Source organism: Chelonia mydas, chromosome 4 (genome assembly GCF_015237465.2).
Source record: "Chelonia mydas isolate rCheMyd1 chromosome 4, rCheMyd1.pri.v2, whole genome shotgun sequence".
NCBI classification, from domain to species: Eukaryota; Metazoa; Chordata; order Testudines; family Cheloniidae; genus Chelonia; species Chelonia mydas.
Genome location: NC_057852.1, coordinates 81,761,016 through 81,778,154, shown reverse-complemented (window position 1 = coordinate 81,778,154; position 17,139 = coordinate 81,761,016). Strand labels below are relative to the sequence as shown.

The following is a 17,139-nucleotide window of genomic DNA, read 5'->3' as shown; positions in this document are numbered from 1 at the left end:
CTGTCAAGGCAACTTTCAGGCAAAGTTACAGAACATTAAAAAAAAGAGATAATGTTATGATGCGTAAATAACCCATTCACTGACGGATCACCAAGGGATCTGACTAGATTTCCTTCTGATTCTTCATAAAAAAAAAATTTTTTTTGAAGAAATAAGTCTAAAGTAAATATAAAAGACAAAATGTAAAGATTTGTTTGTGCAGTGCTTAGCTGCTACAGGGATGGGTAGTATAGAAATATCTATGTATGAAGTTTACTAAACAATTATAGAAATTGTGTGCCATCCTTCCTTGTAATAATCTAAATGTTACTTCAGGAGAATACATATTCCACTAACAATGATCCCCTAGCCTATTAACCTCCTCACATCACCAATGGTAAATAACCATCTCGTCACCAAACAGAGCTGAAAAATGTTTTGATATTGAATCCCAACCTGAGGCTAATGACTATTGAACTTTGTAGAGGCAGCATCAACCAAGACTGTCCTGAATTTTTTATGCTTTTTTTCTGAACCCAGAATGTATCTGTGTCCATTCACCTCTTTCTTATGCTACAGGCTGAGAGCCTTTTCCCACTGAAGAGAAAGGCAAATCTTCTCACTGACTTCAGTGGGAGAGGGACCAGGTCCAGGAGAATGATTATTGGTATGCATGTGGAAATCAACGGTTTAGAACATAGTCTTTATTATTCCAGATCAGTGACTATAAAACAGGATTTTATTTTTATTGATCTTTTTATTACATACGATAGTAAAGTCAGTTCATTCTTGCATTTCTGCCTTACTAAGTTTATCTGCTGTGCTTTAGACTAAAGAAGACCACATTTTACAGTATTTCAACATGTGTCACAAAATTGCTTTCAGGATTATTGTTTCATGCCATGATTTAGGAATCCAAATATTTTCAAGCATGTTCTTGTGCTACATGGTTTTTTCTAGAATCCAGTCTGCATATTCCACCACTTTTGTATAAACACCTGGTTGTTCTGGGCAAGAGCATCCTTCACCCCAGCTGGTAATGCCCACCACATACCAGATATTCTCATGTTTGCATGATAATGGCCCACCTGAGTCTCCCTGTATCACAGAAGGAAAAGACAGGATGTGCAAAAGATGGTTTTGGTTAGTACTTCTTTTACAAAGAAGGGCCGGATTCACCACAGCATTACTCCCATTTCAGACCATTCTAAATCCATCCGTTTCCATGGAGTTGCACTGCATAACACAGGCCCAGATCCACAAAGTTATTAGGTGCTTAATTCCAACTGATTTCAATGGGAGCTAGGCACCTAAATGCCTCTGAAGATCTGAGCTACAAGGGTGAATTAGGCTCATGTGTTTCAGGAAAGTTAACTTCTACATATTTTTCATTCAGTTAGACCAATTTCTACTCGATGTTATCCAGCAGAGTTCCAACCAATATTTACATCTGCTTGTTTAAAGCCTAATGAAAATACACATTTGCATTTCTAATTAAGAGTTTCTTCTCCTTTATATACTAGTGGGGGGGGGGGAAGATGCCAATTCGCAGGCTTTTATCTTGTGCTCTTCATCTTAACATCTCTTTGTCCTCAGCCTTTTGACTAAAGTCAAATGTAGCATAAACTTTCTATCTGGTTTGTCCTCTGTTAGGGAGACCATCTCCTCCCCACTGCTACTGTACTGTGCCAAGAAAGCAGGTGCATTATTGTTCCTGCGTGTTAACTGAAAAGGGTTCCATCTTTGTCTCAGTCATCTATGCTTTTGGCAGATACAAGTGAGAATTTATGTTATCGCCATGCATATATCTATGCATCCATCTATTTCTTAATAGCTGATGCTATTTTTAAAGTGTTTCTACAAGATTGTAGCCAGTGATTAGAATGCACGATTGGGCACTTATCATCCCATTACCTTACAAGCATCCTTTCCACCTTCTCTATAACCAGCACATATCATCTTGTCGTTTATTCTGTCCTGCTGATATCTTGTCTGGCACTCTTCATTTGATATTAGAGGAATAGTAGCCTTCTGAAGAATATCTTGCACTTGATCTATTAGCAACACAATACATGGCTAAGATCACAGAAGTGTCAGTTGTATCAAAACAAGGAAAATAAAACTCTAGGAATCCCAACATAGAGTTATTACAAAGAGGGCGCACTGAACAAGAGCCCACTCAACATGAACGTGCAAGCACCATGGGCCAGAATCTGCTCAGATAAGGCAGTGTAAATCCAGAATAATGCCACGGATTGTTGACAGAGCCAGTATGGGATGGCAAGTTAAGGTACATCATCAGCCCCCATGGGAGAAGGGGTAAAGGTAAAGTATAGGTGTCATATGTTGTCACTTATAAGTGCCCCTGGTTGCCTGTCTAGCCACATATTAGGCTGCCCCTGGTCACTATTAGTGTGGCCTCTGGGTGTGATGCAACAGGCTATGGTGTGTGGCATGGCTATATCTTGAATTTACTATGCTGCTTGCTCTGGAACCCCTCAATGTCCTTTACACATGGCATATTGTCTGTCTCCACTGAGTACGTGTGGGTTCCTCCTCACCTCCCCCATATTGCTGCTAAAGTGCTGAATTGAGGGTTATCACCAGCTACTCACTGTGGATGCTGTACTCCGTGACACCCATGCTGATGGTGCAGTTATGCACCATATTAATATCTACCCTGTTTTCCATATTTGCATCAACAAACCATGTGCGCAACTGGCTACTGTGAATCCACTGTTCCCTGAGGCTTTCAGGAGAGGGTCCCTTGCAGACTGTAGTCCTGTTTTTGCAAGTAGTTGTGAGCACAGCATATTATAAATAATTATGTATCTGTGTTACAGTAGCATCTAGATTCCCCAGCTGCAACAGCTGTGGTGCTCAGGCCCTAGCTCAACACATGCAGATATGTGCATGCATTCAAACTGACAACAGTGATAGAGGCACTTAGTCATTAGATTAGAAGGAATCCAACGTATATTTTATTTGTGTAAGTTCATCAAATTTCACATTAAACATTAGCTCTCAAATCAGAGTAGGAAGATGGGTGAAGGAGCGATCCCTATGTAATATTATAATGTATACGATTTTAATCTTTTAGTGTTCAAAAGCAAGGTACAGGGCTATACAAACAAAACTAAGCTCAATCTTTTTGTTCCTGGGCTTGCTCTTTAGACAGACTGAGAGGGAAATATCTATTTTAGCTACATATTGTTGTCTAGATTAACAAACAGCTAGAAACTAAAAGATTATACTGGATTTCAGTACTTAACATACTAAAATCTACATTTCAGATCAAGGTTGTATTCTCAAGCATTTCCATTTCTTAAATCACAGAATTAGGGTCTTTGTGAGTAACCTCTTGTAATTTTAGTCAATAAACTTAGCATTGTTTAATAAGTCTTTGAAACTCACTTTTTATAATGGAGATTAAAAGAATTTGGGGCAATGCTGGGGTTATATTATAGTGGGTGCCTGGTGGCAATACCTGTAACAAAGGTCATGATAGAATTTTCTTTAAAAACACTCTAGCCCTGAGTCTGATCATATATACACCAATGTGAAAGAAGAACGTGCCGCTAATAAAATCAAAAGAGTTACAACGTGTAAAATTTGAATAAGTGATATCAGAATCATTCATTCATGTCACATGCCTATAACTTTTTGGAAACTTCTACTTTGATACCAACACCTTCTTCTTTGGCAATTTCAACCCAAAGTGAATATTTTTGAGAAAAATTTGTACTCCATTTTTTTTAGCTGTGGATCAGTGAATTAAAAAAAAAGGACCTGATTTTCAGTGAGGCCTCAGCCATACCTATATAATTCTGGCAAAGTGCAGCAGCAAGGTTGTCCAATAAGTAGCAAGACCCATTTCAGAGGGGTTCTTTTAAAAAAAAATTTAAAAGCTCAGATTTTTTAAACAATTTTTTAAAGGAATAGATTCCATAACACAACTCCAGTGGGCCCAGGTTCCTCCAAGTGACCCTTCCTAATGCAGCTCCAACTCTCAACTGGAAGCTGGGGAGTTTTACAAAGGGCTCCCCTACCCAGAATCCTTTGGTAGGAAGAGAAGATCCTCCCCTGTCTCTCTGGATGACTGACAGCCCAGCCAGCCAATCAGCTCTTTCCCCCTCACTCTGGGTTCTACAAGAGCTCCACACCCACCATAATTATGTTCTGAGAGCCACTTATTTAAGATATCATCCCTCACGCTATTTCCTGTCATGATATGGAGTTTGCTGAAGTGCCTTGACTCAATAGGCTAGATTGTGAACCATCTCCTCACAATGGTCAGGGGAAATATTCATGTGAATAACTGCTCACTAAGATGAGTAAGGGGTTCGCAATCTAGCCCCAGTAAGAAAAATTACTCAATTGTGTAAACGTTTGAAGGACGAGGCCCTAAATGTATAACAGGTACACGGATGCACTTTGGAATGGATATCCTATGGACCAACAAATCGGCATCATTTACCTCATTATCACATTTCCATCAGTGTATGTGACATATGTTTGTAACTTGTTGGGAATGCACTGAGCATACAGTCTGAAGTGACACAACACAAGGAGTAAATTGCACTCACAGTTGTAACATCAGTAAGGCTTCTAGAAGACGTATACAGTATAAATCTAAAGGGTCCTTGTATAGTTTAGGAATAGTCTTATTCATGCACACTCATTCTGGTGGGAGCTCATTTAAGTAAAATAGTGAGCAAATGCACTGCCTTACGTGTAGAGTGAAACCTCAGTTCCTGTTCACAGGTATCAGCATGACATGGTCCTTAAAAATATAGGTATTCATGGGTTAAATATTTGTCTGTACCTTGTTCTTTTGTGTAACGCCATCCGGTCACCCGGCAGTCAGTATAAATGTGTTTGTTTCTTCTTTTGATGGCAAGCATATGGGCTTCCATCTAGCCCAGTATCCTGTCTTCCGACAGTAGCCAATGCCAGGTGCCCCAGAGGGAATGAACAGAACAGGTAATCATCAAGTGGTCCATCCCCTGTCGCCCATTCCCAGCTTCTGACTCCCCCCAGACCCCATCAACCATATATTCTAGTAAAGGAACCCTAGCTTCATGCACAGCAGTGCTGAGAACTACCATTAGGTCACCCTGCCAGGCTTCCAAATTTAGAGAAATAATTTTATTATAATGTAATATTCTATGTACCAGTAAAATTCATAGGCTTATCAAGTTTCATTAAGGCAATGTCATATCCAGTTTCTGCGATCACATATTGAGGGTGAATAATAATCTCTTGGACTTTGAAGACAGGTGTATCCTCATTTATTTCTGATAGTTTTAAAATGCCAGCATAAACATGCCAAATGTTGGGATTCTCGAGACTAAAGGAAAAAGACAAACAAGCAATCTCAGGTTCAGAGAATTTCACTATTTTATATTGTTTGCAGGTGCCAATGTTTTCAGTTACCCCTGGGTGCACAGAGGAGAGCACTGATGCCATTCTTTCCATTGCTGCATTTTCATCGTGTCAAACTAAAAAGAGATTCAGCTTTTCCCTCTCCTCTGCTTTGCATGTCTCCTGTTCCTGTTCTCATTTACATTCCCATCTTCACATCAGCTTTCTCTCTCCTTTATATTCCCCTTCTTTCTGATCCCTTTTCATCTTTCTCTCTCTCTCCCTTCTGGTCTCTTTTTAGTCTCTCCTCTCCTTATTTTCCTTTCTAAGGGCCTGATCCTGATCCAAGCCACACTGAAGTCAATGTGAATCTTTCCATTGACTTTAGTGTGCCATTTTTTATTAGCCAAAATAGAATTGGGAATGTAAATTCCAGTAGAGTATATTCAAAGATTTATCTAATATAGAGATGACTCTTACCACTAAAAATTTTGCTGTAAATGTAGAGGAGAAAATGTAATTGCATAGAGCTATATGAAAAATTCCAGTTCATTTCTCTAGATTCAAATTTCACATGAGTGCAGGTACTAGTGACTTTGTATGAGATTTTTTGATTTCAGTATTATACTAGTAAGTCATTGTTAAAAGTTCAGTAAGTGCATAAATTAAGTAATATAAATTCTCTTAAATTGATTTGCTACAGAAAGTTTATATGTGAACTGGAAAATATCAGTTAACTAATTTTCCATCAACAAAGTAAAGCTATTTTTTTTAATAGGGTGCTCTCTTGTCTTTTAAAATATTGGTAAGGTTCTACTCCTATAAATAAACTTTTGATAACATGCATGTAAAGATAATCTTTACACTATTGGACTTGACACTCTGGGCCAGAGTTTGACACCCTTAGGTAAGACTACTTACAGAGGTCCATGTGACTAAAGGTAGCCAATGTTACTGGATCAATGCTCGCCGTCTTTTGGGCCTGTCACCTGTCATCTCCTTCATGTTCAGCATGGTTCCCACAGCACTGGGGCAGCATCCAGAGACAGCACTTTCATCACTAACTGACAGGATGAGCTGCTTTTTTAAAATGTAGACAGCCCAATGAGGCAAAGGGAGCAGCTGAATGTCAGTTGTGTATATCTGGTCTCCAAAATATTAATGGCTTCGTGTGTACTCACCAACTTGTCAACGGTTAAAGGTATGTATTGTATGTTTCTATGCACTGTAGCATTCAGTACTTGCTGGCTGCACTAAATTCCACAGTAGTTTTACAATTCACTAATAATTAGAACATAAAAATAACTGATTCATACAAAGAAGTTTTAGAAGAGGGGACAGGCTATACGAGTCACTTAAATTGAAGCATTTCAAATGTAACATCCTAGTAATTATACTCTAGTGATTAGTTCCAGTGTAAATCCCTGTTTCCAGGAATTTTTAAACAGAGTAGGGCAGAATCTCTGAGGAGCTCCAGCCTCTTGACACTACTCCAGGCAAACAGAATGGAAATTGACCAGATCTTGCCAGCTGAGAGTTTCCCTAGCATTGCAGAGTCCTCAGTTAGCAAAGAACTAGTTCCTATGTCTCACAGCCAATGTTGGGGGATGTGCTGCGGGAAGAAGAGGGCATGGATACAGTGCTGCTGTATTCTAGCTATTTTCAACTGGCAACCAGATCCTAGGGGCTATTACCAGCTGTCATAGATTAGAACAGATTAGAGCAACCCCAGAGATTAGCATACAGCTCATGTTCAACACTGTATGCAATTATTCAACACTTTATTTGTAAGCAAACTTTCTTAACCATATCAAAGACGCTAATCTCCATTCATGTCCAAGTCTTTGACAAATTTTGTCTTCAACAAAAGCCCTCAGAACACAACACCCTCTTTTATTTTTTTTGGGGGGGGGGAATAACTTGGTGAAAAATACATTTTTTTCCACACTCACTGTACAGTGGCCACACAGAACTAGACAACATTTTCCAGTGAAATTCACTTTTGAGCTGAAAACAAGCCTGAGAAATTTCAGTCTGTCGGGTTTTAAAAGACATTGTAAATGACTGAAAATATTGGTACAGGAAGTGTCTTCTCATACGGGACAATAGTGCTGAGCTCCAGTTGTTGTGGAAACCTGAATTTTCTGCTTTAAAAATCTCACCTTTTTGTTTCGTTAAAATAGTTGCTTCCTCCGTACTCCTCATTTTTATTATTTATATTTATTTTTTGTGAAAGACAGGTGTTAACTGAGACCTCATGTGGTGTCAAAGATCTTACACTAATTCATTACTTTATGAGTAGTACTCACTTATAAATGCAATGTGCAGCTGTTAGAATCCTCTGATTGCTGATAATTGACCCTCCGCAGAGATGTCTCTGAGTAGATAACTTGACTTGCAAGCTCACTTGCCATGGCCATTCACCGTGGAAAGAATCCGTCCCTCCGACAACTCTGTCATCTGGTTTACGTAGTTGCATACACACTATGGAAAGAATTAAAAGCCTATACAGCTCTATTTAGCAGTTTGCATCCCAAAAGGTCTGAAAGTGTTCTGCAAATGATATATGAACTATATGTCGGAAACATTTCACCCACCAGTGGAATTTCAGCCACATCTGGAGCATCAGCTAAGTACTAAGAGGAAGAGTGACACCTACCGAATTCTGAGCCCTTTATGAGTATGATCTCAGTGTAAATCTATTGTTTACATTATTTACCACTAGATTCTGCCACTCTTACTCTTGTGGAATAACACCTTGTGGGACTATTCATGGAAAAATATACCATTTATGTGAGTCATGGTGGTAATTAGGTATACTCATATTGATGTCAATGGAGCTATACACCATCATGGAATTTTGCCCATTAACTTTGCACAGCTTTATTAAGTGAAACTTTTGCTTACCAGTGCTGGCTTTTCTTTTACATAACCTTAATGTGTAGCCAGAGATCCTTCCTTTCTCATGCACTGTTCCAATTGGGGAACCATTTGAGGACATTCTCAAGTAGCATTTGCATTTACTGTAGATCAAATTAATTTTCAGATTAAATTATAATTTTTTACCTAATATACTTGCTGTATGACTTCTTCAGCAAACTTTAAAACATTACAAAAAATTATCTTACCCTTCCTTGTTGCATGATTCTTGGAGTGGAAAATAAGTAAAAAACTGGCAGCGGAGTGTGTCTGTGCAAACTTGCTGACAGGCTTTGTGCCCTTTAACATAGGTAACATTCAACCCATCTCCCAAAAAGTTTGTGTCTGTGTAAGTGCGGGAATGATAGGCTGTAAGGCATTAACATTGCATATGTTAATAAATCAACATGTTCCTTGCACTGGTGCTCCATTCTCAGACTAATTTTCTATTGCTTATTAAAATTAATCATTTGAAATTGATGTGGGTTTTTACTGTAACACATGCTTTACCAGGAAAAGATCTTCTGCAGTTTAGAAGACTAAAACCACAGATAGCATTTTCCCTTTCTACACGTCCATGTGGTACCCCATTTCCTGAGGTCTTAAGGAAACAAAGCTTTCTAAAAGAAAAATTAAAAATAGTATTAAGTCACCGAACATGTCCTAACACTGATCTCCCAAACTAAACACCCACCAGTATAGATCAAACTGTAAATTGCACAATCTGGCTCTAGGGAAATGAGACATTGTGTAAATTGGCATAGCACTGCACTGTACCAGTTGGGGATCTGGCCTGTTATTATCAAGGTTTTGCAAAGCAGCAGCGCCTCCAAGTCCGAGCAAGTGAAGCTCCTTTTTCATTTGTATTGTTTTACATTACTGCAAAAATAATTCCATATAAAAAGACATTCAGAGAATGCTAAGGTTCCAAGGTTCGACAGCTAAGGTGCTAGAAAAGAAAGCATACGGTAGTATTTTTGTGAAATGCCATGTGGTTATGCTATTAAAAACTGCCTGGTAATAATGATTATGCAAAAGGGGTGAGTTTAGGTTCTGCACAGCCTGAGCTTCACAAGGAAAGAGGAGGTTACTTACCTGTAAGTGGAGGTTCTTTGAGATGTGTGGTCCCTATCTGTATTCTAGTGAGGGTTATGCGCGCATGCCGGGCGCCCAGAGCCAGAGCTTTCCAAAGTAGTTTTGCTTGTCGGTCCGCTCATGCACCCTTGAAATGGCAACCTCAACCGTAGGCACTGACTCCGTGGGTGCTCTGGGGCCAGAGCACCCACAGGAAAAAACAGTGGATGCTCAGCTCCCACCAGTGGCCCCGTCAATCAGTGCTGCCCCCTATCTCCCGCCAGCGCCTCCCGCCCACTGGCAGCCCCGCTGATCAGCTCTTCCCTCTTCCCCTCTTCCTTCCGGTGCCTTCCACCCACCACAATCAGCTGCTTAGTGGCAGGGGCAGGAAGAGGCAGGCGGCGGGAAGGGGTGGGTTGGAAGAAGGGGTGGAGTGCAGGCAGGTCCTGGGGCAAAGCTGGGGTGAAGCACCCCCCAGAAATTGAGGAAGTTAGCACCTATGACCTCAACATTCTTTTCACATAAGACTTTATGAGTATGTCTACACAGCCCACAGTAGCAATTTGCCCAGCCTGGACTGACAGACTCAGGCTAGTGGGGCTCGTATTAGTGCTCCATAAATAGCTGTGTAGACAGTGCTTTGAAGTTAAAAGAAAAGGAGTACCTGTGGCACCTTAGAAACTAACCAATGTATTTGAGCATAAGCTTTCATGAGCTACAGCTCACTTCATCGGATGCATTCAGTGGAAAATACAGTGAAGTTGTGGCTCAGGCTGGAGCTTGGGCTCTGAAGCCTAGAGAGAGGGGTTCAGAGCCCAAGCTTCAGATACCTGTTTTAAAAGTTTAATACGGATTCATCTTTTGCTTTTGATTATTTAGGAGAATTTGAAGTTTGATTCCCTCTTTGATATGTATTTTCTGATTAACTTTTACGGTACGTGCCTCTAGATATGCAATTTCAATAACAGTCCCCTGTGTACATTGGAGGAAAGAATTTGGCCCTTTGAGAGATTAAATGCCCCCTTTGAAAACATACACATATGAATAAAACATTTGTAAAGCTGTACTTTAGTGAGCATTCCCACAGCTATATTAATAGAACTTTTATGGTTTGTTATTAAAAATGGACATATGTATTTTTAATACTTCTAATTAAAATGTTAAAAATTAACTGTCATATTCACCTTTGTGTTTCTACCTTCCATTCCCTGGTAAAAAATGTAAAGAATAAGCAGTTTGGATAATAAGTACAAATTGTTCGACATACAAAGCTATCGGGAGTGAAAACACTTGTAAGATCAATTTCTGAAAATGTTGTTTGTTGAAAAATGTCCATATGACAATCTGTATAAAAGAAGAAGAAGAAATATCTAAACTCTAGTATTTTCTGAAAGCAGATTTCTGAGATGCATTTATATACAAGTCTTACTAGTTTTCCTCTGTTTGAAGGATATCATAAGATTTTAATAAGAAATCATATTTTTATTAACATCTTTTAAAAAAGATCTTTCTTTGTGCTCCTTCACATTTATTTCAAGAAGCAAAAGGAAAAAGACAAATATTTTAGGGCTGTCAATTAATTGCAGTTAACTCACATGATTAACTCAAAAAAATTAATCATGATTAAAAAAATTAATCATAGAATCATAGAATATCAGGGTTGGAAGGGACCTCAGGAAGTCATCTAGTCCAACCCCCTGCTCAAAGCAGGATCAATCCCCAATTTTTGCCCTGATCCCTAAATGGCCCCCTCAAGGATTGAACCACAACCCTGGGTTTAGCAGGCCAATGCTCAAACCACTGAGCTATCCCTCCCCCCCAAATCATTATTAATCGCACTCATAACAATACAATACCAATTGAAATGTGTTAAATATTTTTGGATGTTTTTCTACATTTTCAATATTATTTCAATTACAACACAGAATACAAAGTGCACAGTGCTCACTTTATCCTATTATTTTTTATTACAAATATATGCACTGTAAAAATGATAAACAAAAGAAATAGTCTTTTTCAATTCCCCTCATACAAGTACGGTAGTGCAATCTCTTTATCATGAAAGTGTAATTTACAAATGCAGATTTTTTGGGGTTACATAACTGCAGTCAAAAACAAAACAGTGTAAAACTTTAGAGCCTACAAGTCCACTCAGTCCTACTTCTTATTCTGCCAATCGCTAAGACAAACAAGTTTGTTTACATTGACGGGAGATAGTGCTGCCTGCTTCTTATTTACAGTGGCATGGCACTTATTTACAATGTCATGGCACTTTTGTAGCCAGTGTTGCAAGGTATTTACATGCCAGATATGCTAAACATTCGTATGTCCCTTCATGCTTCGGCCACCATTCCAGAATACATACTTCCATGCTGATGATGCTCATTAAAAAAATAATGCGTCAATTAAATTTGTGACTGTATGCCTTGGGGGGAGAATTGTATGTCTCCTGCTCTGTTTTACCTGAATTCTGCATACATTTAATGTTATAGCAGACTCGGATGATGACCCAGCACATGTTAGTTTTAAGAACATTTTCACAGCAGATTTGACAAAATGCAAAGAAGGTATCAATGTGAGATTTCTAAAAATAACTACAGCATTCGACCCAAAGTTTAAGAATCTGAAGTGCCATCCAAAATCTGAGAGGGACGAGGTGTGGAGCATGCTTGTAGAGGTCTTAAAAGAGCAACACTTTGATGAGGAAACTACAGAACCCAAACCACCAAAAAAGAAAATCAACCTTCTGTTGGTGGCATCTGACTCAGATGATGAAAATGACCATGCGTCAGTCTGCATTGCTTTGGATCATTATCAAGCAGAACCCATCATCAGCATGGAAGTATGTCCTCTGGAATGGTGGTTGAAACTAAATATCTTGCAACGCCAGCTACAACAGTGCCATGTGAATACCTGTTCTCACTTTCAGGTGACATTGTAAACAAGAAGCAGGAAGCATAATCTCCTGTAAATTGTAACCAACTTTGCCTGCGTGATTAGCTGACCAAGAAGTAGGACTGAGTGGACTTTTAGGCGCTAAAATTTTACATTGTTTTATTTTTGAATGCAGGTTTTTTTGGTACATAATTCTACATTTGTAAGTTCAACTTTCATGATAAAGAGATTGCACTACAGTACTTGTATGAGGTGAATTGAAAAATATTTTTTTTTGTTTTTACAGTGAAAATATTTGTAATCAAAAATAAATACTAAGTGAGCACTATACACTTTGTATTCTGTGTTGTAATTGAAATTAATATATTTGAAAATGTAGTAAACATCCAAAAATATTTAAAATAAATGGTATTCTATTGTTGTTTAACAGCGCGATTAATCATGATTAATTTTTAATCATACGATTATTCATAATTAATTTTTTTAATTGCTTGACAGCCCTAATATTTTTCAAATGTATTTAGTAGTTTGATTTCAGGACGTTTGCGATAGCTACTTGTGACATCACAACTACTGTAACTCATGCAATTCTTCTGATAACTTTCAAATTGGTCTGAATTTTTTCTCATACTTAAAAACACATTATATTGCCATATATTTTAGCCTCCCATCTATGATGGCCAAAACCAGTAAGTGTGATTCACTAAATGTCAGTGGAATTTCTTCCATATCCATGTGTGTGTCTATCTAATATAAACTAAAACTGGACAATGTGAAAAACCATTCCTTAGTTGCTACTGCTTTATGGCTGGTATGGGCACTGATACCTCTTAACATCTTCTCCCTTATTCACACCCCTATCCCATGAGTTCCTCTTCATTATCTTCTGCACTTTAGTGAGCAGGTGTCATCATTGCTCATATTAATATTGTAAAGAGTTGGATTACACTGTTTTTGAGATAGTTTCCAGAGAATATTTCTATAATGGGACTAGTAGAGTCTGATAAGACACTCTAATGCAGAAAAAGACAAATAACAGAAAGATCAAAATGGTGTTACAATTATTAGAAGAGCTTTCTAGTGAAGGAAATTCTATGGCCTGAGTTATACAGGAGAGATGATCACAGAGATCTCTTCCGGCCTTGGAGTCTATGAATCTGTGAACTAAGTTAATGCATGAAGAAGAACAATGTCACAACTAAGATCGGAGAATGCCAGACAATATGAAGAGGATGAGAGAGATAAGAAAAGGATGAAGTAGGATGTTACGTAATACTAATACCCAGAATCTGGGAATAATACTCAGAATCTGAGCCTGCAGTCCTGAGAATTTTGCCTGGATAGTAGGAACAGGCTTAAATCATACATTAGGCTTAGCAACAGGATTCCCACATTTTACAGAAAACTTATTCTCTGGTCAGTTTTATACTTGCTTTAAAGGTCTCCAAGAGCTAGTCTACACTTCCGCGCTACATCGGCGTGGCTGCACCACTGTAGCGCATCTGGTGAAGATGCGCTATGCTGACAGGAGATTGCTCTCCCATCGGCATAATTACCTCAATGAGAGGTGGAAGCTAGGTAGGGAGAGAGCAGCTCCTGCCTACAGCTTTAAGTCAATACAACTTGCATCGCTCAAGGGGTAGCTTTTTCACATCATTGAGTGACATAAGTTACATTGACTTAAGTGGTAGTGTAGCCAAGCCCCAAGTGTATACACTGCACATAATTTGAAGCAGCAAAATTTAGTCTATTCCTGATTTTCAGACTTTGATGGAATTTTATCTTACAACTTTTGTATCTATGATACAAAGGTAAAACACAGAATCAAAATTTTGAGATCTTCATCGCCAAAGGTATTTCCCACAGCAATGATAAGAGAGGAAAGTTAAAAGAGTCAGGACCTGTAGTTTGAAGTTTACTGACATAGGCTACTAGCTACAGGTTCCAAAAAAGGAAAGAGTTGATAAGAAAATGAAATTAAAGGTCTGATAAATCCAAACCATCTAAAAAATAAATACATCAAAATGTTTCTTTAGAATATAATTAACATGTGATGCAACTCATTTTAAAGAGTACTAGAGCTACCCATTATTGGGTGATTTACATACAATTTTTCTGTCGGACAGTTATTTAAAAATAACATGCAAAGTCATAGGATACAAGTGGAATGACCACCTGGTATAGATACAATAGCATGCATTAGCAGCAGAAGTTTCATACCTTGTTTATGACTGCAAGAATGAATTAAATTTACAAATATTGGGACAAATTCTGCTCGGCTCTCCAATGGAGTTACCCTGGATTTTCACATGATTAAACTGAGAGCCAAACTGGCCTGCTAATTATAAATTTCAGTATTACCAATATGACCACCTCCTCCTACTCCTTTATTTCCAAATAGTTTTTAATCTAAACAGCTCCTAGCAACAGTGTAGGCATTGCATTTAACCTTAGTATTTTAGCAAAATTTGAAAGCTTACAAAATGAATCTTAAATTCTTCACTAAAAATGTTACGCTGCAAATTTTAGGAGCAGCAAATAAATGTTTATGTCAGCAATATAACACAACCGATAATCAGATCAACATGTATTGTGGAGTGGATACTGCCAATGTTTTGTTTGATAGCAATTAAAACAATGGAAGTTATTTACTTGAAAGCACAATAGCTGCACATGTGTGAGTAGTTCTGGCTGGTTGGATAATGTGTATGCTCTGCTAGGAAAAAAAACAGCACTTCCAATTATGTTAAATATTATTTTGCATGCAATGTTTGCCTAACTTTTATATTTACTTTTAATGGGTACTCACAATGTCAACATTGTTTCTGTCTTTGGGCCAGATCCTTAGCTGGTGTAAAGTGGTAGCACTCCAATGAAGTCAATGTAGCTACAGCAGTTTACACCTGCTGAGGATCTGACCCTTTTTAAAAAAATAAATGTCTAATCCCTGTTTTACAATAGTCAAATCTTCTTCGGCTTAATGTGGCGCCCTGCACGAACTAGCAAACATTTATGTTTAAGGAAATCTTCAGGGCACAGACAAAAGAGAATCCTCCTTCCTCTGTCCTGTTCTTCCCTCTTTCCCTCCCCCACCAGGAAATGGGCCTGATCTCTCCTCACTTACATCAGTATGAATCTTACAATTATATCACTTGTGTGTTCATGAAATGGTGACTCAAGCCCAAGTGAGTTACACTGTGGAAATCTGGTGTAACTGAGGAGAGACTCAAGTCTGATGTTTCTTTCCTTTTACCACAAATTCCTGAAGTGCTGCATTTAGCAAGTGGAAACCAATACTCTTTTCGGTTAGGGGGACTGCATTCTGCTGTCTCTAACATATTCAAATTCCTAATTTTCAAAAGGGTCTCCATCAGCTACCCCACCTGTGTCTCCAAACTCAATTTTCCCTACAGTTTTTCTCACTTGTTATGCCCCCCCAACATCCTCTTTCTTAGCCACTTCCTTACTATTGGCTTCTTCTGCATTGATATCTTTTCATTTCTCCTTGTGGTTGATACTGACTCTACGACCTGTGTCCCCGTGCCTTTCCTTTCCTTCGCTAATTTACCCCTGTAATGAGAATGTGACCTTTTACAAACAGACCACAGGTCTGCAGCACTATCCTGTTTCTAGGGTGACCAGACATTAAATGTGAAAAATTGGGACGGGGTGGGGCGTAATAGGAGCCTACATAAGAAAAAGACCCAAAAATCTGGATTGTCCCTATAAAATCGGGACATCCGGTCACCCTACCTGTTTCATCCAAAACAATGGCATTCTGGAGGCTATACATATAGAGGGACCATTGGATTCTAGGCTATGGAAAGAAATACCCTATTATCCCTAGCCTACTCTGCCACAGACTTCCTGTGTGATCTTGGCTGCCCTAACCTTTGGCTTATAGAATGATTCTTGCTCTTACTCTCTGGCCCAGTGAATCAGGCAGAGGAGGAATTTGGCCAACAGCCTCCCACACCCTGGTCAGTGGTACCACTTCTTCTGGTTGTGCTTTGTGCAGAGCCCAATTCAGTAGGCATGCTCTGAGACACCTACCAGACTGGGGCCCCCCAGGCAAGATAGGTGGGGGAATGCAGAGTTTCAGAATTCTGCTAGGGCTTAGGCATGAGCTATATGCTGGCATCAGGACTGAGGCAGCAGTCTGAATGCTCACCCATGAAATTTAAGTGTCTAGGGAGTTTAGGCACCTACAGGGTTAGCAGAACCCAGAACTTTTGGATTTAAGTGCCTTAAGCGGAAGCTAGGCACCTAAATCCCTTTGTGGATTTAGCCATTGGCCTCTCTGTTCTTCAGTCTCCATCCATAAAATGAGAATAACAGTACTTTCCTGCTTCCCAGGGGTGTGTGAGGATAAATAGATTAAAAGATTGTAAGGCACTCAGATACTATTGTAATGGGAGCCATAGAAGTACCGTAGAGAAAAATGCGGGGAAACAGGGCCAGAATACACACAAGCTCCTTTTTCATCAGACCAGAGAGATATGTGGAAGGAGCAAGAGCTCTGCCTTTTTCCACTCACAGACAAAAGGCCAAAGAACCCAAGAAAGGCACTGGGTGGCCCTGTGAAAGCCGAGGAAGAGAACTGTTGGATTTATTTATCAGTGGAAATATTGTTGACTGAGAATTTTGTATTGGAAGCCCAGTGCAGGAGAAAGTTTGAACAAGGTGAGGGAATGGCCTTGGGCAAAGAGGCAGAGTGGGCTTGAGGCCTGGAATGGGCATCTGCATATTTAGCTGCCCAAGTTTCTGCCCATCATGTCCAGTTCCACCACGAGGAGGAAAAAAAGCCTCCACCCTAGGTAAAGACTGGGAAAGATATTTTTTTCCCTTGTTAACATGGAAGGGGTGGAGTTTTTGGTTTAGCTGGATGGCTAAACTACCCAACCAGCA

At 39.1% G+C, this 17,139-nt stretch overlaps 1 protein-coding gene across 1 annotated transcript; it reads right to left on the bottom strand.

Annotated features, from left to right (window-relative positions):
- Positions 1-921: 921 nt before the first annotated feature.
- KLKB1 (kallikrein B1) lies at positions 922-11,854 on the bottom strand. The gene is given in 11 exon segments (XM_027833326.3): positions 922-1,077; positions 1,894-2,033; positions 4,805-4,855; positions 4,858-4,908; positions 5,154-5,329; positions 7,653-7,827; positions 8,251-8,366; positions 8,472-8,631; positions 8,773-8,882; positions 10,521-10,680; positions 11,800-11,854. Coding segments are annotated over 11 exon segments (1,350 nt in total).
- Positions 11,855-17,139: the final 5,285 nt, after the last annotated feature.